Source organism: Nerophis ophidion, linkage group LG17, assembly GCF_033978795.1.
Source record: "Nerophis ophidion isolate RoL-2023_Sa linkage group LG17, RoL_Noph_v1.0, whole genome shotgun sequence".
Classification (NCBI taxonomy): domain Eukaryota; kingdom Metazoa; phylum Chordata; class Actinopteri; order Syngnathiformes; family Syngnathidae; genus Nerophis; species Nerophis ophidion.
In genome coordinates, this window is record NC_084627.1 from 29182617 (window position 1) to 29210337 (window position 27721).

A 27721-nucleotide genomic window follows, 5' to 3' on the forward strand; every position below is an offset into this window, starting at 1 on the left:
GCACTATTCTGTGGATAATCCAATCAAGACATATATATATATATATATATGTATATGTATATATGTATATATATGTATATGTATGTATATATGTATATATATATATATATATATGTATATATGTATATATATGTATGTATATATATGTATGTATATATGTGTGTATATATATGTATATATATGTGTATATATATATATATATATATATGTATATATAAATATATATGTATATATATATGTGTGTGTATGTGTATATATTTATGTGTGTGTGTATATATACATATACACACACACGTATATATATGTGTGTGTGTGTATATGTATATAGTTGTATATATGTATATGTATATATATTTATATATATGTGTATATATATGTGTATATATGTATATGTATATATATGTATATATACTGCATGTGTATATATATGTATGTATATATATGTATACGTATGTATGTATATGTATATACAAAGTAGCAACATAATATATATATATTAGTGGTGTGGGAAAAAATCGATTTGAATACGAATCGATTCAGAACCGATTCCCTTTTTTTTTTTTAAGCGATTTTTTTTTTTATCAATCCAACAAACCACTACACAGCAATACCATAACAATGCAATCCAATTCCAAAACCAAACCTGACCCAGCAACACTCAGAACTGCAATACACAGAGCAATTGAGGAGACACAAACACAACACAGAACAAACCAAAAGTAGTGAAACAAAAATGAATATTATCAACAACAGTATCAATATTAGTTATAATTTCAGCATAGCAGTGATTAAAAATCCCTCATTGACATTATTATTAGACATTTATAAAAAATAATAGTTTCACAGTGGCTTACACTTGCATCGCATCTCATAAGCTTGACAACACACTGTGTCCAATGTTTTCACAAAGATAAAATAAGTCATAATTTTGGTTCGTTTAATAGTTAAAACAAATTTACATTATTGCAATCAGTTGATAAAACATTGTCCTTTACATTTATAAAAGCTTTTTTTTTTTAAATCTACTACTCTGCTTGCATGTCAGCAGACTGGGGTAGATCCTGCTGAAATCCTATGTATTGAATGAATACAGAATCCTTTTGAATCAGAAAAATTCAATCGTTTTGAATCGAGAATCGCGTTGAATCGAAAAAATCGGTATATTATCGAATCGTGACCCCAAGAATCGATATTGAATCTAATCGTGGGACACCCAAAGATTCGCAGCCTCTATATATATATATATATATATATATATATATATATATATATATATATGTATATGTGTGTGTGTGTGTGTGTGTAGCATATTTTCCGCACTATAGGGCTACCGGATTATAAGGCGCACCTTCAATAAATGGCCTATTTTAAAACTTTGTTCATATATAAGGCGCACCGCATTATAAGGCGCATAGAATAGATGCTACAGTAGAGGCTGGGGTTACGTTTTGCATCCTTTAGATGGAGCTGTGCTACAGGGAATGTCAACAAAACAGTCAGATAGGTCAGTCACACTTTATTAATAGATTACAAACCAGCGTTCTGACAACTCTGTTTACTCCCAAAATGAATAAACAGCTGTTTTATTATTTTCCCCCATTCAATAAACACGTAAAAAACAGTCTGATACTGTTACGGTAAATCAAACGTTAGTGCAATCACAATATACAGTAGTAACACTCGAAATAGTGCAAAGCAATAATATATCAATAACTCAACGTTGCTCAAACGATAATGTCACACAACACACAAAATAAACTTTTAAAGCTCACTTTATTAAGTTATTCCTCATCCAAGAATCCCTCAAATTTTTCCTCTTCAGTGTTCGAATCGACCAGTTGGGCGAATACGGCCTCGTTGAGGTCGTCATTAAACGAGTCAGTGTCGATGCTGTTAATGTTGAATTCTCTCACTGCTGTTCTATTCCCGTCTTCTACTGTGTGACTGATCGCCTTGAATTTAAACTCTGCGTCGTAAGAGTGTCTCTCAATAAACACACAGAAACGGCACGCCTCCCGCAGTCATATATCCAAGCATGCAACGCGCGTTTCTTCTACGAGGGAAAATAAGGTAGGCTGCTTACGTAGGCTGCTTACGTAGTTGCGAGACCTCTTGTGGCATGTTTAATTCGAACACTGAAGAAGAAGAATTCGAGGGATTCGTGGATGAGGAATAACTTGATAAAGTGAGCTTTACATGTTTATTTTGTGTGTTGTGTTGTGTGACATTAACGTTTGAGCAACGTAGAGTTATTGATATATTGTTATTGCTTTGCACTATTTCGAGACGTCGTTAATGGAGTCAGTGTCGCTGCTGTTGTCTAGCAGTTCAGTGACAATTCCTGCTTTCCTGAAATCATGTGTCTCAATAGGAGCCATTTTGGGGTCTTTACATAAACACACAAATGGAAATTAAACGGCACAGCCTGGCGCAGTCATATATCCCAGCATGCACCGCGCGCCTCTTCTCCTACGGGAGAAAATGAAATCGGCGACTGCTTACCGTAGTTGTGAGACCTGTTGTTGCTCAATATTGGTCCATATATAAGGCGCACCGGATTATAAGGCGCACTGTCAGCTTTTGAGAAAATTGTAGGTTTTTAGGTGCGCCTTATAGTGCGTAAAATACGTATATATATATATATATATATATATATATATATATATATATATATATATATATATATATATATATATATATATATCTATATATATATATATATATATATATATATATATATATATATATATATATATATATACATATATATATATATGTATATATATATGTATATATGTATATATATATACATAGATTTATATATATATGTGTATATATATATATATATATATATATATATATATATATATATATATATACACATATATATATAGATTTATATATATATATATATAGATGTATGTGTGTGTGTGTATATATATATATGGGGCTCGGTTGGTAGGGCGGCCGTGCCAGGCCTTGCATGGCAGCTCCCGCCATCAGTGTTTGAATGTATTTGTGAATGGATGAATGTGGAAATATTGTCATAGTGTACCTTGAAGGTAGAAAAGCGCTATACAAGTATAATCCATTTTACCATTTTAAATAAATACAATGTATTGGAACAACACAACAAAAAAGCATATATGTGAAAATGAACTTAAAAGAGAATTGAAAATGATCGCTCTTATCCTGCTAGTATCAATCCAATACCGATACTACCGTGGCATCAGTGATGTGGATAATTGTATCGACGCACACACCATTATTAACTACTGGAAAGATGAGCTGTGTTTTGCATCCCTCCTGGTGAGTCTGGGTAACAGGCATTTTTTTATGTACCTTGTCCTCTGTTGCTCCACAAGAGGTGACGGACACAAGGCCATCACGCCTCGTGCACAAGCCCCGAGTTATTAGACCCCCGTTTTTCAAAAGGGGTAAGTGGAAAGTTGGGAGTGGAGCTGCATGGTCTGCTAATGACCCTCAGAGGATGCCGTTGAGATCTGAGGAATGGTGTCATTTTCTGTAAGCAGCATGCACATGCACCCCCCCAAACCACCACCACCACCCCCACCCCCGCACAGCCCCAGCCTCCGTGCACAAGTCATTCTTTTTCACAACTCATACATGAAACGCTAAAATGAGAAACAAAGGTAACCTTCTTCCCCTTCCATTGACTATTTTTGTCTGACACATTTTTAAGGTAAAAACCAGCATGACACATTTCTTTATACCTGATTCTTAACTGTTTAGGTGATGGTGATGTGTGCGTGTTTGTCTGGGATGAGTACACAAGTCAAAAGTGGTGCAAGTACACAAGTGACCGTGTGCTTCGGGCCCTCATACCTTGTTTCTACTCCTTCTTCCTTCTATCTGCCTGAGAACAAGACAGAGCTTCGCCTGTAGCAATTTGCTTAAACAGGCGCTCAAATTTTGTCTTTGGCTCAGGCCAATATTCTCTCTCTCTCGATCTCTAAATCTACGACATGTCATATCTGCTGCCTCCTCCCGTCACCTGCTCTTCTTCCTCACAGCTCTTCCTGTTCGACCTCTGACCCCATGAGACCTCATGTTGAACCTTTGGGCCTCCTCCTCCTCATATTTCCCCGTGCTCCTCCCTCATTCAGTCGAGCGGGGAGCTTCTACTCCTCTCTCAGTCCAGCTCTATGTGTATTGAAGTTTGTGCACGTGCATGTGCATGCTTTTGCTAGAATATGATCTTTGTGTGTGTAAGGCATCAATCAATACTTGAAAGAATTTATGTTAATGTGTTTACATCAGCCTTGGTCTTTAAACTGACCTCCGCTTTAAATACCTTTACATAGATAAAACCAAGATAAGTTGTGTGTAACTGACCAATTTCTAGAAGAAAAATGTGATGTGTGCATGGCATGATGTTTCCTTCCCTGTAAACAATGTCATATTTTAAAAATGTCTTTTGGTCTTCAATGCTTTATTAACAGACACATGTGCCATTTTCTTTTTCTGTGAATCAAATGGTGTGTTTTTGATATTTTGCTGTTACACATGATCAGCTGTGCAGCACGTAATGTTCCCGCGATGTGGCTGTGACGCTATGTTATTTTCATTCATGGGCAAAATTACTGACCATGTAAATATTGCATTAAAGGCAACTGGTGCACGGTGTTAATTAGGCCTGGGGTGTCCAAAGTGCAGCACTTAGTAGAAATACAATTAATAGTGACAGGGAATTTAAACACAGTAGTTATTTTAATACCAATATTGAATACTTGAGTATTGGCCAATACCGATAGTAATCCCAAACTATATCAGCATGGATCATGGTACATGCTTTCCTTATTTTGTAGTGTGGAATGTTACAAAAATAATGTTTTATGGCGACATTCAGTGGTCACAATAATTAATTAAAGTCAAACTCATGATGCAGTAAGTTCAATGATGCGGACACCTTTGTTACTGGATGATTTCTAGTAAGCGTCTGCCTTGGAGACTTTTTAACTAATGTCGTGTTTTAGACGTCAACATTTATTTCGTATGTTGAGCTGGTGTGCTTTTTTGTGCTTAGCTGTCGTGTAGCTGCTAGCTTTTTCATCTATCCATCTTCCGCTTATCCGATGTCGGGTCGCGGGGGCAGCAGCCTAAGCAGGGAAGCCCAGACTTCCCTCTCCCCAGCCACTTTCTCCAGCTCTTCCCAGGGGATCCCGAGGCGTTTCCAGGCCAGCCAGGAGGCATAGTCTTCCCAGCGTGTCCTGGGTCTTCCCCGTGGCCTTTGGACGTGCCCTAAACACCTCCCTAGGGAGGAGTTCCGGTGGCATCCTGACCAGATGCCCGAGCCACCTCATCTGGCTCCTCTCGATGTGGTTGAGCAGTGGCTTTACTTTGAGCTCCTGTCGGATGACAGAGCTTCTCACCCTATCTCTAAGGGAGAGCCCCACCACCCGGCGGAGGAAACTCATTTTGGCCGCTTGTACCCGTGATCTTATCCTTTCGGTTATGACCCAAAGCTCATGACCATAGGTGAGGATGGGAACGTAGATCGACCGGTAAATTGAGAGCTTTGCCTTCCGGCTCAGCTCCTTCTTCACCACAACAGATCGATACAACAACCACATTACTGAAGACGCGAACCGATCCGCCTGTCGATCTCAGTAACCTAAAGAATAGCCCTTGTTTCTAAAATACAAGAAAAGACTAACTACGTGTGAATTGGAGGACATTTAGATGTTAACTGGCTGTCCAGTTTTGCACAAGTAAACATGCTACAAGCAGAGCTTATATTGGTTTTAGATGGAATATGTCATATAAATAGACATATCAAAAATATGATATGAAATATAACATACATTTTACTGTGAACCAGCAGCAATACAGAACACAGGAAAAGTAACACTAGCGGAACAGTTGACTCAGTGGTAACTGTACCACATTTTCGCCTCAGTTCAGCACCTCTAACTTAACATTAAAACACCAAAATGAGGTAGCAATACTGATTTGCTTTTTTTATGATACCCTTTCCATATGGAGTTTCGTAACGCATCCTTACTCATAACTAATGATGATGTTACAAAGATTGAGCTTCAAATATGGAATGTATTTTTACAAAATTATCAAAATATCAGAATATCAAAGGTGAATATTTCCTTGCATCTGGACACCCCTGTGTGAGGCAATGCTGTTGCACCCCGCCTTGCTTCAGGGCACCAAAGCAATTTGTGTTTTAAAAAATATAGCTATATTTTTCATATATTCATCACATTTTTACAAAATAAATTGGCATAGTCTAGGTTTAAAAAAAACAAATTTTTTGCCCAGGTTTGATGACAAATTCACTGTCCACATTGTCTGAGTGTTATTTGCTGATGGTGTGAGTAATGATTATATCTTTCTTTTGGATTTCTTTGACTATTTTTGTAAACACAAACCTAACATGTGAGCTTTAAGTGTTTGTCCTGTACTCTATTGTGAGTGTAAGTGTCTGTGTGTGGGTTTGTGCTGTGTGACTGTGTTAAATGAACAGTGGGCTGTGCATTTTCTGTTGCTGTATCCCCTGCTAAGACAAGCCTTGTGAAGTACCCTACTGAATTTCAGCTTCACCATATTTTGTGACCGTGTGCCTTTGACACTTGTGCAGTGTATGTGCGTGTGTTTCGGGGTGTCCCGATCCAATTTTGGTCTGATATCAGCAAAAAAACAAGTTTCGAATTATGTCTGTTTGCATCTTAAATCTCTGATACAGTATACAATACGCCCCTGGTACATGCAGTCCTGCAGCATGTTTATTTCTGCAAAGCTGGACAGCCAGTTAACATCTAAATGTCCTCCAAAAAGCACACAAGGTTTGTTTTTGGTTGGGACGGCGTGGCTCGGATGGTAGTATCGCCGTGCCAGCAAGTTGAGGGTTCCAGGTTCAATTTTCGCTTTTTCATCCGAGTCACTGCTGTTGTGACCTCGAGCAAGACACTTTATTCACCTGCTCCCAGTGCCAACCACACTGGTTCAAATGTAGCTTAAAAGGTGTACAGAATGAGTTTTACTATGTAAAGCGCTATGAGTCTCAAGAAAAAAAGGGCTATATAAATATACTTCACTCATGTTCTTGTATTTTAGTAAAGTTATTCACAAACATGGTAGATTATAAGATACAAGGACCTAGCAGCTACACAACAGCTAAGAACACAATGAACACACACGCTAGCGCAATTAGGGTCCTTATTGTACCAATAATGCTGTCTAAAACACAGGTGTCAATGAAAACAGGTATAAAATACTTATAGTTACATATTATAAACTATCCAGTAACAAACATGTCCATATAGAAATTACCGCATCATGAGCTTAACTGAAATAATTATTGTGGCCACGTGGTGATGCCAAAAATTAATTACCATTCCACCTCAACTTAAAGACAGCAAAAATCCATTGCAGATGATCAGTAATAAATAAGTTGGTGTTTTTCATACCTACTATTGTCCTCTGAGCAATTTCACTTGAATAAACATTTCTAACATTCCATCCTACAAAAAAGTTATGATTATGTATGATTAGTGCTGATATCATATCAAATTAATATTAGTATCGGCCAATACTCAACTGTATTGGATCGGAACCACAAAAGTTGTTTCGGGACAGCCTGAGTGTGTTTGTCTAAATAGTAGGAGTGAAGGGAAATACGAATACATATTCATCACACTCATTTCAACTCTCAGTCCAGTTCTTTCCCATATTTCCATGCTCGCCTCACAATGAAGCCATTTGTCATTGTTGTGGCCCTGCAACATCCCAGAAACACACACTCATATTCTTTCTAAACCTTTTGTCTAATATGTCCTAAATTGGTCTTAGTTATGTCTAATATTTCATTTAAATGTTTTGAATTTGTAAAATATTATCCCATATATTAAATTAAAACATTTCTTGATGAATATGGCAAAAATAAATTATTTAGACACAATCATAGTGAATATCAGTTATTTTAATAACAAATCCAATAAGCTTCTGTAGGTTTTGATCATCAGTCACGCTGTATAGACAAAATAACAGACATCCTTTTTAATCATCCATTCCATCCATTTTCTACCGCTTATTCCCTTTGGGGTTGCGGGGGGCGCTGGTGCCTATCTCAGCTACAACCGGGCGAAAGGCGGGATAGACCCTGGACAAGTCACCACCTCATCGCAGGGCCAACACTGATAGACAACATTCACACTCACATTCACACACTAGGGACCATTTAGTGTTGCCAATCAACCTATCCCCAGGTGCATGTCTTAGGAAGTGGGAGGAAGCCGGAGTACCCGGAGGGAACCCACGCATTCACGGGGAGAACATGCAAACTCCACACAGAAAGATCCCGAGCCCGGGATTCAACCCAGGACTAACTCACTAACCTTCGTATTGTGAGGCAGACGCACTAACGCCTCTTCCACCGTGAAGCCCTCCTTTTTAATCAAGTCTCCAAAATGTGTGCGTCTTAAACAGCGTACGCAAAGCTGATGTAGTAATCTTGTGCAATTGCATCTCTTACAAACAAAATAGAGAACACAATCCAATTGGAGTGTCTGTCTTCATGTATGTGCTGAATATATGCTGATTAGTTATGAGCGATACATATTATAGTTGTCTGTAGCATGTTTCAAAACATAGCAAAACGCCACAGTTGGGAGCGTGATAACAAGAATGTGCAGCTAGGGCCCGATTCCCCGTTTTTGTTTTATACATTTTAAGTTACGCATGTTTCTCTTATTTGTATCCCCCCATCCAGCCTGCGGACACGACCACCCAGCGAAAGTGCTAAAGTCATGAATGAAGGCGAGCTCATTACTTATGAGCAACGTTCCCTCTAAGTTGCGCGCCTGCGCAATTGCACACTACTCATGCGTCCTCTGCCCATCTGAACTTTTAAAAAAATAAACACATTACAATTGATTCTGTATGATTTTGCAATGCAACTCTATGAGTGACAAGTGACAACAAGAGTGGCCCCGATGAATAAAACAATCTTTGTCAACACAGTTCAATTATCGTCTGTCGAGACACTTTACGGACAAGAATTCCATCAATCACTTTATTGAGCAAAACTGTTTGTAACCACACCAAAAACATGAGTAAAAAACATTTTATCTTTAAAAACTGGTAATTTTCTGCCATACAAACCAGGCTTAAACCAACTTAGTCATCCGTCATTTCAACAGAAACAGCTCACTCTCTCACCTGCACCAACACAGGCACTCAAGACACTTAGCCAGTGTTGCGTTTATGGCCTCACAAAAAGTCGGACAACACCAACACCACGCAATGTGTAAATGCCAGGTTGTGACACTCAGACTCCTCAGTCAGTTGTGTGCTTATTTTACTGCCATTTATTAAGAATGTTAATCTAAGGATATTATTCATGAAATATTGTCACTAGATTTCATAAATGCTAATAAAAAGATGTATTTTATAGACAAAGTTTCAGGAACTAAATTTAATCTCTGAAAGGGGTAACATTTCTTTTAAAGGCAGGGCCTGCAGCCAGACATACAATACTAGCACATAGTTAATGAAAAACATGTTTTTTTGTTATTGTCATTGTAAGAGGGCAAAATCACTTATATCAGAAAATTATTTTAATAAAACATTTAAACTGTTATGATGTCAGGTTTGGGACAGGTGTGACGCTGGTGTGGCCACAGTGTGCACGTCTGATGTTGCTTACATGTGCTCTACTGAATGCTCAGGGAGTTTGTGCGTTTGCTCACACACATGAAAAATTAGAGGGAACATTGTTTATGAGGCGGACTTTGTGGAGCGTGGAGTTTTACCAACATTTTTAAATGTCATTGAAATCTATGAAAATGATAGCACTAAAAACTTGAAAAAGCCATATCAAACCAGGTGGCGATTGTCACGTTAACGTATGTGTGTTGTCATGGTGCTGTAGTGTGTTTATGCACAGTCTTCTTCCTGGCTGAATGGAACTTTGTAGATGGAACTTTGTTTGACTTGGTATTATAACCACCATGATGTTATTTGTGATGTGAAGAGTTGTGTTTAGTGCACATATTTGTGAAGGTGTGGCGATTCACGATGGGCTTAGGCAGCTGTTTTTGTGTGCTTGAAAGGGGCAGCATTAGAGCTGACAGTTTGATATTAACTGTAAAAAAAGCCATGTAATCAAATAGTAGATGTTACATTATACATGCATTTTCTATTAAAGGGGTTTTATTATGCAAAACTAACTTTTCTTACCTGTTCGTACTGTTTTTTGTGTGTTTGGGATCCCCATTAGTCCGGAAAAATTTAAATTGAACCATTGAGGAATGGTGAAGATATTTATGAAACAATCTTGCCTTTTTCCAAACTTACGCCTAACGAGCTGTTTGGAATTTGAGACATTAGTGACGTTTTTTTGCAAACGTTACGTCACCGGATATCTCCATTCATTGTAGAAGTTTACTTCTTCGCGCAAGTGCTCTGTTTTTATTCAGTTGTAGTTTAAAGTTGTAGTCAGTAAGTTTTTTTTCCCTCTATCCTTTTATTGTGAGGCAGACTGGCTTGTATATGTACATGCATCCTCTGCTGTTGCCATTTCTAATGCAAAGCAGTGTATAGTTTGAACTTAAATCTATCAATAGACTTGATATGGAAGCTCCAAAAACCACATAATTGCTGTCGAGGCGGCTTGGACTGGAGGAGGACTTCGGCACAAAATTAATAATCGCCCACAAAACGCCAAATTCTAAAGAAACAGTCAGAAAGCAGCTTGAAGATGGCCTGCAAACAAATCAATGCAACATTTTGACAAAAGCACCACCATTGAATGTGATGTAGGCCACAAGGAAGTGTTTTAAATGTAGAAAATGATCATAATATGAACCATTTAAATACCGTAATTTTTTAACTATAGGTCGCAGTTTTTTTCATAGTTTGGCCAGGGGTGCGACATATACTCCGGAGCGACTTATGTGTGAAACTATTAACACATTACCGTAAAATATCAAATAATAAAATTTATCTAATTCGCGGAAGAGACGAAGAAAATGTCAGCAATCGCCACACACACGTCAGCAATCGTCACACACACAGACGTCAACCAATAAGAATTTGGCGGGGGAGGGTCATGGCAGAAGTGCATTGTGGGTCATGGAATGCTAACTGCTATATGCTACTGCCGTAGCTATTAAAATGGATCATTTCAACGTTGGCGGTAACTTATAAAAACTGAGAAGGGCTGAACAAAAATGGCACTGAAAAGAAAATCATGTACTGCAGATTACAAGCTGGACGTAGTGAAATATGCACTAGAAAACGACAAGAGGAAGCGGCGCATACCTTTGGAGTTGGCAGAATTGTTTAGAAGCGACATCGAGGAAGAAGATTTCATGGGATTTATGGATTAGGAGTGACAGATTGTTTTTGTAAACGTATAGCATGTTCTATATGTTGTAGTTATTTGAATGACTCTTACCATAATATGTGAGGTTAACATAGCAGGCACCTTCTCAGTTGGTTATTTATGCCTCATATAACGTACACTTATTCAGCCTGTTGTTCACTATTCTTAATTTTTTTCAAATTGCCTTTCAAATGTCTATTCTTGGTGTTGGATTTTATCAAATAAATTTCCCCCAAAAATGCGACTTATACTCCAGTGCAACGTATACATGTTTTTTTTCCTTCTTTAATCTGCATTTTCAGCCGGTGCGACGTATACTCCGGAGCGATTTATAATCCGAAAAATACGGTAGTCAAAATTCAACAATCACGGTCCAGATTAAATTGTTGTATACATTGAAAGTTACTACCAGGATGTTTAAACACAGCCAATGTAGGCGCGGCCCTCTTTCATTGTAGTTACACTCACGTGTATTTAGAATTTTAGTAGTTAATTCAGAGTGAATGGCATTATGGTCCTTTTATACCAATCTCAATAGATGTTTCCAGGTGTCTCAATTGAAGCGCTTACAATAGAGTTGGTAATTTTCTGGAAGTTAATCTTTTCATTTTGTTATGTGTGGCGTACACTGCGTCCAAACTTCAAGCGCTAGCTCAAGTCACCTCTTAGAGGCGCTGGACTTATTCCAGCATCAGAGGCCCGTAAAAGCAAAAGTACTCGCGTCAGTTGCAGAACACGTGGAAGGCCAGATTTAACAGGGAATGCCTACATTTCAGGATTTCGCAAAATGAACGAAGGGGGAACAATGCTGCGAAGCCACAATCTGCACAGTTTTGTACTTTTTGCATTGGAGAATAGGGCCCTAAATGAGTTTCTATAGGGTAAAAGCGGAGTACCTCACGTATAAAATCCAAAATAGGGCGGTCTGCAAGACTTGAAGTACTTGTTATGAATGTACACACAGTGTTAATGAATTCCCAGTAACTTCACGCCCACTAATAAATAGTATATGCAATTTTTGTCGCTCTTTAGCTCTTATTTAAGATCTTAGTAGATTAAGATATGTACAAATATTCCATCTGCATTCACAAGGCTATGCACTCATTCCTCCTTTGCCATCATTTCAAAATACAACACAGCATTATTGCAACTCTTCTAGACTATTTTCAGCCATTCTAATAATTCATATTGGGGCGGTAACTATTAATAACTTGAAAGAGGAGCAATTATCTTGATTGTACAACATGCCCATGTTAGGAGCTTGTGTGTTTATACATCAGCATTGCAGTAACCGTGGCTTTTTAATTCTATATATTGTGTATACAGTGGTCTGTTGGTTATACCTGTAACTGAGATTTGTGATAGAGGGACACTATTTAGTTTATGAATTGTATGAATATTTTATGCATTTAATGTCTTTATAAAGCTTCCACCTACTCCACACAATATTTAAAACATTTCATAAGCTATTCAAAAACATTATACACTGTAAAACCTACTTAATTTCCCTTGTGGATCAATAAAGTTTGTCTAAATATCCATCTACTCAATTGTACTTTGAAATGTACGATGCACTGAGACTGTAGTAAGTGAACCGCAAAGTGGCAAGTGAACAATGTGTATATATATATATATATATATATATATATATATATATATATATATATATATACAAACCCCGTTTCCATATGAGTTGGGAAATTGTGTTAGAAGTAAATATAAACAGAATACAATGATTGGCAAATCATTTTCAACCCACATTCAGTTGAATATGCTACAAAGACAACATATTTGATGTTCAAACTGATAAACTTTTTTCTTTTTTTTTAATAATCATTAACTTTAGAATTTGATGCCAGCAACACGTGACAAAGAAGTAGAGAAAGGTGGCAATAAATACTGATAAAGTTGAGGAATGCTCATCAAACACTTTTTTGGAACATCCCACAGGTGTGCAGGCTAATTGGGGACAGGTGGGTGCCATGATTGGGTATAAAAACAGCTTCCCAAAAAATGCTCAGTCTTTCACAAGAAAGGATGGGGCGAGGTACTCAACTGCGTGAGCAAATAGTCAAACAGTTTGAGAACAATTGCAAGAAATTTAGGGATTTCAACATCTACAGTCCATAATATCTTCAAAAGGTTCAGAGAATCTGGAGAAATCACTCCACATAAGCGGCATGGCCGGAAACCAACATTGAATGACTGTGACCTTCGATCCCTCAGACGGCACTGTATTAAAAACCGACATCCATTTCTAAAGGATATAACCACATGGGCCCAGGAACACTTTAGAAAACCACTGTCACTAAATACAGTTCATCGCTACATCTGTAAGTGCAAGTTAAAGCTCTACTATGCAAAGCGAAAACCATTTATCAACAACATCCAGACACTCCACCGGCTTTTCTGGGTCCGAGATCATCTAAGATGGACTGATGCAAAGTGGAAAAGTGTTCTGTGGTCTGACGAGTCCACATTTCAAATTGTTTTTGGAAATATTCGACATTGTGTCACCCGGACCAAAGGGGAAGCGAACCATCCAGACTGTTATCGATGCAAAGTTCAAAAGCCAGCATCTGTGATGGTATGAGGGTGCATTAGTGCTCAAGGCATTGGTAACTTACACATCTGTGAAGGCACCATTAATGCTGAAAGGTACATACAGGTTTTGGAACAACATATGCTGCCATCTAAGCGCCGTCTTTTTCAAGGACGCCCCTGCTTATTTCAGCAAGACAATGCCAAGCCACATTCAGCACGTGTTACAACAGCGTGACTTCGTAAAAAAAAAGTGCGGGTACTTTCCTGGCCCGCCTGCAGTCCAGACCTGTCTCCCACCGAAAATGTGTGGCGCACTATGAAGCGTAAAATACGACAGCGGACTGTTGAACAACTGAAGCTCTACATAAAACAAGAATGGGAAAGAATTCCACTTTCAAATCTTCAACAATTAGTTTCCTCAGTTCCCAAACGTTTGTTGAGTGTTGTTAAAAGAAAAGGTGATGTAACACAGTGGTGAACATGCCCTTTCCCAATTACTTTGGCACGTGTTGCAGCCATGAAATTCTAAGTTAATTATATTTGCAAAAAAAAAAGTTTATGAGTTTGAACATCAAATATGTTGTCTTTGTAGTGCATTCAATTGTTATGGGTTGAAAGGGATTTGCAAATCATTGTATTCCGTTTATATTTACATCTAACAGAATTTCCCAACTTGTATGTATGTATATATATATTATTATGTGTGTACGTATATATGTATGTATATATAATTATACATATGTATGTATATATAATTATACATATGTATGTATATATATATATATGTGTATGTATATATATTAATATGTATGTACGTATATATGTATGTATATATAATTATACATATATATGTATGTATATATATTTGTATGTAGATATGTATGTATATGTATATATCTATATGTATATATGTATGTAAATATATTTTTATATATATATATATATATGTTTGTATATTTATATGTATGTGTATCTTTATATGTATGTATATATATTAGGGCTGGGCAACGATTACAAATTTTAATCGAAGTTAATCACACTATTTCTCCGATTAATCGCGATTAACTGCATTGTATACGCAAAGCCCAATAATGAATTCAAAAGTAGTGTGTAATGCACCTTTATTGGAATATTCTCCCACATGAACAAAAGCGCCAAAACATTTGTTGTGCAAACACAATTTAAATCAGTCCTCGTTAAACAGTAGCAGTTAAATAGCATATTTTATGGAAATCAACTCAAAAAATGTAAATACAAACATTTAAGCTTATTGCCACTGCCAGGGTATTTAAGTTATCCTGTTTGTTAGGGAAAATAAATATAATCTACATACAAATCTCTGAGCCACAATCATAACAATTTCTGAGGTAACAGCAGAAACATTTTTTTTATCAGGGTCTTATGTTTAAAAAACCTATATTATAGGTAGTGGGCTGTTTTAGGAAATGTTTGATCAAATTATCCGTAGTAGCAATATTAATAATGTTGTGTTTATTCTGCGTAGTGCACTTAAAATAATTATGACCATATCTAGGAATTGATATGATGGGAATTTTCCGATTGTTTGCTTGGTGCTTTGATAAACTGAACGCATACACATGGTACTATTTGTGATGTTATGAGCCAGGGAAAAAAATAACTACCCTACCCAGCATACAACAGGAGTGACGAGCATGCGCGGTAGCCCGGTATAGGTTGTGTCGCCATGCGGGCATCTTGTATGTTGTGATATGCACGCTATGAAAGCGAACGTTAAGAACTCAGCCAACACTCCTCGTCTGCATTATTCATAGACAGACAACACAAATACTCCGCTGCTTCACAGGCCGCTGGATGTAGCCGGCAAAGTATTCCCATGCTAGCTAGCCGGTCTAGCAAGCACGCGTCTATCATTCCAAAACGGCCCGATCTATCCACATCCAGAATTGTCTGGCGGTCGTAAGTGATCCCGGAGTGACCACGCTGTAAGCCAGCCATGAAATTTGCAGAATTGTCCGGTATTTTTGACAAATGTTCTATCTTTACAAAGAGCCCCTCCACGCCGAAGTACATCCGGGGGATGCCATCTTGTTAAGAAAAGGCGTTAACAAAATAAAAGCATGTAAACAACATACGCAAATGTGCGATAAAATAATTGTCGGCGTTAATAGATTGATGAGTTAACGCATAATTAACGCATTAATTTGCCCACCCCTAATATATATACATATGTATGTATATAGAAATGTATGTATGTATGTGTGTGTATATATATATATATGTATATATATATGTATGTATGTATGTATATATACATTTATGTATATATGTTAATATATATTGTTACGTTTGACCAGGCGTTCCTCTGCAGGGAATTTAAACTGCCAGTTTCTCCCAAGTTCTTTTCGATGACGCATAAGTTGATTCTCAATGAATCCCAGACAATGAGTAGGATATAAGATACTTTATTACCAAAGCTTTGGGAGACCAATCCAGATACAACCTTTTAATCGCATTGCCCAAATTGATCTAACTCTCAAACGGGAAGACACTACTTCTTGAATACGCAACCAGCTCCCACCCTCCCCAGATGAGATATACAGGCCCTTTGTTCAACTAGAGATAAGATATTTAGGGAGTACTCCAACTTCCTACATTCCAAAGCTTCAAGGCTAACACACAGTTTACTTGCGGGCAAACAGAGAGAACAAATGGAAGAACACTAGCTGTTTTAAAATATGACTATGGAGAAATAACTCTAAAATATGGATATGTGTAGATATATATCTCCGTCAATCCCCCTTCAGATCTTCTACAAAAGATCTTTAACACAAATACAAAACTTCTAAAGCATGCCCCACCTTAAAGCTTTACCAAGCTAGCAATAAAATAACAGCACAGTTACATGGGAGATAGATAGAGGGAATCCACGTCAATGTCGTCATGGTCAGCGAGGGAAACTAGCAATTTTCGAAAGTCACCACTTTGCTTGACCCCCTTCAGAGACATAGCAAACCCAGAAACAGGGTGGGGTTGACCTTCTACGGCTCTAACAATGTTGTGGGTGCAAAGAGACCTAGCACAAGGGGCTATAAAGCAACCGCATGAGGCTATGATGGCCAAGAAGACTCCAATGGTGACCAGGACAGACTTAATTAGGTCAGTCCACTTGCCAAAGGTGCCTTGAAGCCAATCTTTGAAGGGGTCAGAAACTCCGGACACTTCAGTAAGTTCCCTACACAGGGATTGGAGGCCCTCTAAGGCCTTCTGGACCGAGCCATCTATCAGTGTGGTGCACCAGGAAGAGTCAATGTCACCCAATCTGTTGGGGAACAAAGAGGGTCCTGTGAATTGTAAACAAGTGTAATTCATCTTTTGGACCACAAAGGGAAGAAGTTGGGTGGAATTGTCAAAAGGACGGTACACACTAGCCAACCAATCGCAACCTGGCGGCGTGGGTTCAGAAAACAAGGAGATAAGGCAGTTTGAGCCGTTTGTGTCATTCAAATTAAAAGGGGCGGGGTAAGTCTGGGGAAAGGGATGTCCAGCGGAACAAGCAACACAATCACCCATGTTTTGGCTCTTGGTCATGCTAGTCATCCACCTCAGCCACAAGTTGCCTGCACCCGCTCCTAGGGTCAAAGCTACCAGGTCTTCAGTGGTGATGTCATTGGTAACTTTTTACCCACTGAAAAATGTTAAAACTACTCCCCCTAGCCCTTACGGAAAACCCAGCCTCGCCCTGACAACAGTCATGCCTACATGTTTTTACCTGAAAAATGTTAAAACTAGGGAATGTGTCAGAGTCGGATGATTGTCAATTTTGTTGTAAGGAGTCTAAATCCACCCTCACCTACTCCCCTTCTGTTTCTGAAAAAAAAAACTGTTTGAAGTACTTTCACTTTCAGAAACATCTAAGAAAAAGGTCAGCTGATAGTCAAGTAAATTATTCAATATGGTGAAAGCGACAAAATATGCTTACATTTATATTGACACAAATACTAGAAAAACACTAACCTTATGGCGGATGCTTTTGCAATAGTAATTTGACATTCTACCACAGCTGGTGGCCACAATAATTCGCTAAGTCAAGCTCATGTTGTAGAAAGTTGAATGATGCGGACACGTTTGTTACCGAATACTTTCTATCAGACTTCTGTCTTGGCGACTTTGCCTATGTAATAAGCAACTATACTTTTTTGATATGCTTAAATGTCATGTGTAGTTTTAGCTCAGCTGTTGTGTAGCTGCTAGCTCCCTGTAGCCTACAGCCAGGGTGTCCAAAGTGCAGCCCGTAGCTATGTGTTTAACAGACAACTGAAACAATTAAAAATGTGGTATATGTGTGTCAGTTCAATCATCGGCAGCTACGCCCTGTTTCATCATTGGACTTAAGTCTTTGGTTTCATAGGCGGGACAGAGAGCAAGGGAACAATGTGGGACAGCATTTGTGTCCATCTTATACCATACTAGTTGTTGCAAAGATATGGCAACATGAGCAGCCACACCTTGAGTTCCAACATATATATATATATATATATATATATAAAAAGGAGTCAAAGGCCTCCTGGTATAAGTCGTCTAACTGGTGATCATAACATATGGCGGGTCGGGTGGTGGTACACACGGAAACAGCTCAGTCAGCCAGGGTTTTCACTGATAGAACAGTTGCACCTGGAGTTGGGGTATTCACCAGGTGTCAGCAGGAGCCTTGGTAGTGGTGTCGCAGCTGGGTGGTTGTACCGTCAGGTAACACCAGGAAGGTCTCTTTTGTGCGATATTGAATGTCAGGGTACAGTTTGTAAAGCAGGTCATTACCAAGCAGGCACGGTGTGTGCAGGTCGACCACGAAAGGGTGCTTCAGTGTGTGTCCAGCAATTTGAAGCGGAAGGGGTTCGGTGACAGGTAACATTCTTGTGACCTCAGCGAAGCCTTCGACCTTCAAAAGGGAAGCCCACAGTTTCTTTGGTACCTCTGCATTCATAGATGAGTGGGTGGCACCAGTGTCAATCATGAATTGATAACATTGTCCGTTGACACTTATGTACAGCATGAGGGCTGTCTGTATTTCCTGCTGGGGCTTCTGCTGTGGGCGCCCTCTGCCACGCCTTTGTGTTTGTATAGCGGCATGACGGGACCTTTCCCGTTCGGAAATGTTGGGACAGTCTTGAACCCAGTGACCAGGTTGGTCACAGGCGAAAGAGTTTCCACCCCGGACTGGCCTTGAAGCACCGCGTTGTCCACCACTCGAGTCCATCCGTCTGATCTCACAACTGTGGAGGATTCTTTTCTCCGCCTGCTGGAGCTCAAAAGGAAGGTCACCCACTGCTGAATATACTTTAGCTGATTTTTGACCTTTCTGTTCTTTTGCCATTTTTGCTTCAGTGATTTATAAATTAAGGAGTTGTTTCCTTGTTACTCTATCACAGCCTTGTCGTTGTCCTCTTGCTTAGTCCAATTCTGCATATCACATTTAAAATCACAGCAATAATTGTCCCATTAAATGTTAATCAATACCCCTATTTCAAAGATTATACCTACTACTTCATATATATTTAAGTAACTTTTTAAATCACCTAAAGAGTATCTATGAGTTAATGAGACTATCATTTGTGTCTATCAGTTAGTTAGTTGTGCACTCTGACTTCCTGTCGTGTGTGATATTCTACAAGATAAAAGCATGCATTTATTTCAATTATTCTTTGCGGTTTTCTCTCTGTCTGTTTACTTAAACTCTCATAGCTCAGTATGTCCTCTGATTAGAATTTTTTTAAACGCTAAGGGGGACGATTTGTTATGACTGGAGCGGTGTGTGGCGACTTTTGTCTGTACTTTTTCTGCCCTCTTCAGACGCCCTTGTCACTAAAACACATTCCTTATCTCAAATGTCTCAGCCAGAAGCACAGCTGTATTATGTCAAACCTTAATAATAACAAACAACATTTATCATTCACTCTGACCTACACAAATTGGCCCAGGAGAGTGAAGTCATTGGGCTTCCCTGCTTAGGCTGGTGCACCCACGACCCGACCTCCAATAAGCAGAGGAAGATAAATAAATGGATGGATCATTCACTCATATGATTTCTGAACTAGGTATTATAAGAACAACTGTAAAATACAAATGTATTTCAGCTTCAGGAGAGAACAACTAACCAAACAAACCAACTTGCAGCGAACCACCACCAACAGCATACGCTGACACACAAATACCAGTTACGAATACCTTCTTTTGTCACTTTCTCATCCTTTCTTCAATTTGCTTTTTCATTTACAAACCACATCCTGTATCGATCTCTTTCTTACACTTCACACACACACACACACACACACACACACACACACACACACACACACACACACACACACACACGCGCGCGCACTTGTGTAAGCACTCATGCACAAAAGAAAAAAACTGCACGAAAGCTCTTTCTCTACGTTTCCCTTTACCATAAAACTTCGAGTTACTTTTCTTAATTTACCAAACGTTTGAGTTCACTACTTTACGAGTGTTGTAAACTCCCTCTTAACCCTTTCAAGAAACGTTCTCTTTTTATTTTATTTTTTAAACTCTACTTGTTAATTTCATTGTCGACAACAGTACATTCAATTGATCGTTAAACAGTAACGATTCATCATATTTTTTCCCGCCGCCATCACGTTCCTGTCTGTCATACTCCGTGGCCATTGTGTCTCTTTTGTCTCAGTATCTATCGTCCCTGACGACTAGTTTCGAACCCTTTACTCCGAGTCAATTATCCCAGACAATGTGGTCCGAACACTTTATGTCATCCCCGATGACGGGTTTCGAACCTTTTACTCAGAGTCACTCGTCCCCGACGATGGGGTTCGAATCCTTTACTCTTTTAGGGAAGACCAAATCCCAAACAGGGCGAGCCACACCCAACTATTTGCTTACTCATCAGTTAAGCAGCCCGTCACGGTAATCTGAAGGGTTCCCAACCCGTTACTCTTTTGGCGACGACCAACGACCCAGGGTGAGCCTCACCCGACTATTAGTTCACTCTTCTTCAATTAAACAGCCCGTCACGGTAGTCCGAAGGGTTCCCAACCCGTTACTCTTTTGGTGACGTCTAACGACCCAGGGTGAGCCACACCCGACTATTAGTTCACTTTTCAATAAAACTGTCCGTCACTATAGTCCGAACACAATGGCATGAGTTGACCACTATTTACAAGTATTATGTAACGGCGAACAAGGCAAAAATGCAACCAATCTATCAAAATCACAGCTCTGTCTCTGGGGTACAAAACAGTGTTTGACTTACAGACTTCAGGATAGACTCCTAATGCAGACTTTAGAAAAAGGCTCTGCTTACCTTGAATTATGTGTTGGCCAAGTGATTCCGTCCAGAAGATTGTAAGAGAAGTCCAATTCTCAGCGTGCCATCCCGGACAAAGGACCCCAATTGTTGCGTTTGGACCAGATCTTCTTCTGGTCACCCCCCAGGTTCTTTTGATGACACATACGCTGGTTTTAAATGAATCCCAGACAGAGTAGCTTATTTTGACCTTTATTCCAATGCTTTGGGAGACCAAATCTATGCACGACACATTCAAATCGCATCTCCGTAGTTGATCTGCTAATACTACGGAAGTCCTGCCTTTTACACTATTTCACTCGCCCCCTCCTCACCTCCCCCTCCAGAGCAAATCCACATATATATTCTCCTTCTAAGCCTGGGACATTTGAGATAAGAAGGATGTTATGGCTGCTAGTTACATTCCAAGCTTCAAGGTCTACACATGCCCAACACTTAGCTGTTTTCAAATATAACTGGGATTTAAAAAGATATCTATCTCCGTCATATATATATTTGTATATATATATATATATATATATATATGTGTATGTATACATAATGTATGTATATTTATATAAATACAATTATGCACCAAATGTTATATATATATATATATATATATATATATATATATATATATATATATATATATATATATATATATATATATATATATATATATATATATATATATATATATATATATATATATATATATATATATCTTGATTGGATTATCCGGAGAATAGTGCTCGATACCGTGGTAGAGCAAAATATGTAGGTGTGGGAAAAAATCACAAGACTACTTCATCTCTACAGATCTGTTTCATGAGGGGTTCCCTCAATCATCAGGAGATTTTAATGGAAGCATTCACATACAATGGTTTATATAGAGCACAGAGTGGGTGGGTACAAGCAGGCGTAGGGTGTGGTGATTGGCTCATGTGTTACCTAGGAGGTGTTTCCGCCTGTGGCGGCATGTTGAAATGATTTCACTGCGCTTGTTGAGGGATGATAGCTCTGGATGATATATAATAAACAGTTTCTCTTTTAAGCATAAGTTGCATCTTTTATTACCACTGTTGTAAGGTGTGCTGGATGCAAGAATTTGCCATGTTATTGAATATTCAACATTATTGTCTTTGAGGTTCCAAATGTGTTTGCTGAGTTCGGTAGAATTCTGCAAAGTCTGGTTTCTAAAGGAGGCGTTGTGATTATTCCATCTTGTTTTGAACGCTCCTTCGGTTAATCCTACGTACGTGTCGGATGTGTTAATGTCCTTGCGTATTACCTTTGCTTGGTAAACGACTGATGTCTGTAAGCACCTTCCGTTGAGAGGGCAATCAGGTTTCTTGCGACAGTTACATTCATTATTGGTTTCAGAGTCGTTTAGTCTGGGGGTAGGCAGTCCTTTTGCAATTGCTTTGTTGTGGTTTGAAATGATTTGTTGCATGTTATTCATACAGCTGTAGCTCAATTTAATGTTGTTCTTGTTGAATATTTTTCTTAGGGTGTTGCCTTTGGGGAAGTGTTTGTCGATCAGAGTGAGGAACTTGCGGCCGATGTTGGTTGAGACGTCTTTGCTGAATGGCGGATTGTACCAGATGATGTTGTTTCGTTTTCTGCTCTTTTTTGGTTGGTTTCCTGGGGTGGGTTCATAGGTGAGGGTGAAGTTGTATCCGCTTTCATCAAGTGCTTTCTGGTACGGGGGGGTTGCTTGGTCGAATTCAGCTTTGCTGGATGACAGCATCGATAGCCTTTTATTAATTCCGGTAGGTATTCTTTTCGTGGTGGTGGGTGGGTGGTTGCTGTCGTGGTGCACGTATTGGAGTGTTGTGTTGGGTTTCGTGAATGGTTGGTAGCTGTTATTTCTCAGGTTGAAAGTGACGTCGAGGAAGTTGACGGTTTGCTTGTTGGCTTCAATCGTGATCCGTAGGCCGTTTTCTTTGAAGATTTGGCATATGCGCTTCTTGGTGTTCTCGCTGCTCCTTGGCGAGGCGCGGCACACTGCCAGTCCATCATCACGGTAAATACCAAGGTTCAGGTTGAGGCTAGCAAGCTGGGAGAGGAGGAAACTCCCAACGAGTTCGCACGTTTCTGCTCCGTCAAAACTCCCCATAGTAACGTCAAATGTTGAATTGTTCTTTTTTTGCCATGGTGTACTGTTGTGGATGAGTATGGAGTTCTTTGCGTGGATGATGATGTTTCTTTCGTTGCCTGTGATTGAGTCGTAGTCCGAGGCGAAGTTTAGTGCTTGGGTCAGTAGGTCTTGCGTGATGGAAGGGTAAAATTCTTCGATGTCGAAGGAGATAAAGTTGTGTTGTTGTTTGTCTTGGATGTTGTTGAACCATTTGATTACTGCTGCTGTATTTCTCCATTGGTTGAGTGGTGTTTTGTCCTTGATTTTTGCGTTGATTCTGTCCAGGATTATTTTGCTCATTTTTCCTATTTCGGATTTAGTTGGGTTTATTAGTCGGCATGTTGGGTTATTTGCGAAGTTGGGTTTGTGGTCCTTCAGTGTGATGAAGGCTTCTTTGTTGGCTGTGGCGTCCACCCTGTCTTCAATGTCCAGTTCGGTTGCGATCCGCTTGTTTTCCAGGTGGATGTTCTGTAAAGTGTTGGGTTGCGCTTTTTTGTATGATTTGGTGATGCTTTTGTCCAGTAAATAGTTATGTTCTGGTATGTCCATTCTGTAGAAGTTTGTGGTTTTATCGGCGGCTATGATGAGGTTGCTTACTTTCTTGATGCGCTCCGTGTCATTTTTCAGCTTGGTGAGGAATGGGTTGCGGGCTGGCTTAAATTTGACTGATTGTATCATTTTGAGCATGTCGTTCTCAAAGTCCTTTAATTCCTTGACTGTGGGTGGGTTCTTGGTAGATTTGAATCCGTAAGTTTCCTTTTGCGTTCCTTTTGTTTCAGGGTGGAGGAAAAAGTGTGCTTTCCACCGCATCCTTCTTAGGAAGTGTTCCGTCTTTTCTATGAGTCTTTGCTTGTAGTCCTTCTGCGCGGGTATGGGAATGTTCTTCGTGGAGTAGTCGATGCTGAACTTTTCCATTTCGGATCGTCGTACAGTGCTCAACAAATGTCAATTTGGAGCGGAATATGTCTTGATTGGATTATCCGGAGAATAGTGCTCGATACCGTGGTAGAGCGCAATATGTAGGTGTGGGAAAAAAAAATTTCCCACACCTACATATTGCGCTCTACCACGCAATTTTTTCCCACACCTACATATTGCGCTCTACCACGCAATATGTAGGTGTGGGAAAAACATTTTTCCCACACCTACATATTGCGCTCTACCACGGTATCGAGCACTATTCTCCGGATAATCCAATCAAGACATATTCCGCTCCAAATTGACATTTGTTGAGCACTGTACGACGATCCGAAATGGAAAAGTTCAGCATCGACTACTCCACGAAGAACATTCCCATACCCGCGCAGAAGGACTACAAGCAAAGACTCATAGAAAAGACGGAACACTTCCTAAGAAGGATGCGGTGGAAAGCACACTTTTTCCTCCACCCTGAAACAAAAGGAACGCAAAAGGAAACTTACGGATTCAAATCTACCAAGAACCCACCCACAGTCAAGGAATTAAAGGACTTTGAGAACGACATGCTCAAAATGATACAATCAGTCAAATTTAAGCCAGCCCGCAACCCATTCCTCACCAAGCTGAAAAATGACACGGAGCGCATCAAGAAAGTAAGCAACCTCATCATAGCCGCCGATAAAACCACAAACTTCTACAGAATGGACATACCAGAACATAACTCTTTACTGGACAAAAGCATCACCAAATCATACAAAAAAGCGCAACCCAACACTTTACAGAACATCCACCTGGAAAACAAGCGGATCGCAACCGAACTGGACATTGAGGACAGGGTGGACGCCACAGCCAACAAAGAAGCCTTCATCACACTGAAGGACCACAAACCCAACTTCGCAAATAACCCAACATGCCGACTAATAAACCCAACTAAATCCGAAATAGGAAAAATGAGCAAAATAATCCTGGACAGAATCAACGCAAAAATCAAGGACAAAACACCACTCAACCAATGGAGAAATACAGCAGCAGTAATCAAATGGTTCAACAACATCCAAGACAAACAACAACACAACTTTATCTCCTTCGACATCGAAGAATTTTACCCTTCCATCACGCAAGACCTACTGACCCAAGCACTAAACTTCGCCTCGGACTACGACTCAATCACAGGCAACGAAAGAAACATCATCATCCACGCAAAGAACTCCATACTCATCCACAACAGTACACCATGGCAAAAAAAGAACAATTCAACATTTGACGTTACTATGGGGAGTTTTGACGGAGCAGAAACGTGCGAACTCGTTGGGAGTTTCCTCCTCTCCCAGCTTGCTAGCCTCAACCTGAACCTTGGTATTTACCGTGATGATGGACTGGCAGTGTGCCGCGCCTCGCCAAGGAGCAGCGAGAACACCAAGAAGCGCATATGCCAAATCTTCAAAGAAAACGGCCTACGGATCACGATTGAAGCCAACAAGCAAACCGTCAACTTCCTCGACGTCACTTTCAACCTGAGAAATAACAGCTACCAACCATTCACGAAACCCAACACAACACTCCAATACGTGCACCACGACAGCAACCACCCACCCACCACCACGAAAAGAATACCTACCGGAATTAATAAAAGGCTATCGATGCTGTCATCCAGCAAAGCTGAATTCGACCAAGCAACCCCCCCGTACCAGAAAGCACTTGATGAAAGCGGATACAACTTCACCCTCACCTATGAACCCACCCCAGGAAACCAACCAAAAAAGAGCAGAAAACGAAACAACATCATCTGGTACAATCCGCCATTCAGCAAAGACGTCTCAACCAACATCGGCCGCAAGTTCCTCACTCTGATCGACAAACACTTCCCCAAAGGCAACACCCTAAGAAAAATATTCAACAAGAACAACATTAAATTGAGCTACAGCTGTATGAATAACATGCAACAAATCATTTCAAACCACAACAAAGCAATTGCAAAAGGACTGCCTACCCCCAGACTAAACGACTCTGAAACCAATAATGAATGTAACTGTCGCAAGAAACCTGATTGCCCTCTCAACGGAAGGTGCTTACAGACATCAGTCGTTTACCAAGCAAAGGTAATACGCAAGGACATTAACACATCCGACACGTACGTAGGATTAACCGAAGGAGCGTTCAAAACAAGATGGAATAATCACAACGCCTCCTTTAGAAACCAGACTTTGCAGAATTCTACCGAACTCAGCAAACACATTTGGAACCTCAAAGACAATAATGTTGAATATTCAATAACATGGCAAATTCTTGCATCCAGCACACCTTACAACAGTGGTAATAAAAGATGCAACTTATGCTTAAAAGAGAAACTGTTTATTATATATCATCCAGAGCTATCATCCCTCAACAAGCGCAGTGAAATCATTTCAACATGCCGCCACAGGCGGAAACACCTCCTAGGTAACACATGAGCCAATCACCACACCCTACGCCTGCTTGTACCCACCCACTCTGTGCTCTATATAAACCATTGTATGTGAATGCTTCCATTAAAATCTCCTGATGATTGAGGGAACCCCTCATGAAACAGATCTGTAGAGATGAAGTAGTCTTGTGATTTTTTCCCACACCTACATATATATATATATATATATATATATATATATATATATATATATATATATATATATATGTATTTATGTATGTATGTATGTATAAATACAATTGTGCACCAAATGTTTTCCTGGCCACGTTAGGCCCTAGCATTTATCAAATTATGCAGGCAGATTTCCCTCTAAGTGTCCGCTGGTCAGCCCGCGTCATACTTGTTGTGTTAAGCAGACCTGGATTCGAATCCATGTCGTAGTTGAAATTGTAGCTACGTTTTTAAATGTATGTTTAAAAGGTACTAAAATAGTTTATTATGCTAAAGTTCAGCAAAAATAATAAAAAAAATTCTAAAATCACGCTGATTGTCATACATGTCAGATAATATAACATGTATTAGTTGTACCTCAATGAAAGCTTTTGTTATTTTTTAAATTCATTGTGTTGCTAAACATGATGTTATTTATAGTATATGGTGCTGGGATATACAAAATTTAAACCCTTCAAAGCTCCTCTTGGACCACCGATTTTTGACCTTGGTATTTGTCAAATCCTAGTTACAGCCCTGATACAGCCTCAAACGTTCTGTCGATACAGAATCTGAGCTTTTCGTCTAGAAAATCTTGTCAACTGCGTTGAGAGATCAGTTGATTAATTCCATGTTTAGATTTCCATAGCAGTACAAAAATAGGCTCCAAGAAAGTTGAGACAAGACAAAAAATCAAAATCCGGGAAGATAGGAGAGAGGGGAGGGACCTCTGCCATTGTTGAGAGACAGATAGAATAGTAGTGAATCTTATGTCCTTATTTCCAAATATTAGTGTCTGCAGGAGTGTAGCTATCATGTAATTTGCTGGGAAGTACAAACTGT

General features: G+C 39.3%; 1 protein-coding gene across 9 annotated transcripts in view; it reads left to right on the plus strand.

Annotated features, from left to right (window-relative positions):
* The window catches only part of LOC133536300 (ankyrin-1-like), a 243425-nt gene that overhangs the window by 199023 nt on the left and 16681 nt on the right, over positions 1 to 27721 (plus strand). For 6 of the 9 annotated variants that reach the window (XM_061876715.1, XM_061876718.1, XM_061876721.1 and 3 more), the window contains one exon: positions 3366 to 3437. The exons of 2 other annotated variants lie outside the window; for them this stretch is intronic. In XM_061876715.1, the coding sequence (XP_061732699.1) occupies positions 3366 to 3437 (72 nt within the window). The remainder of the gene's footprint in view (positions 1 to 3365; positions 3438 to 27721) is intronic. One more of the 9 variants, XM_061876724.1, reaches the window with a different exon arrangement.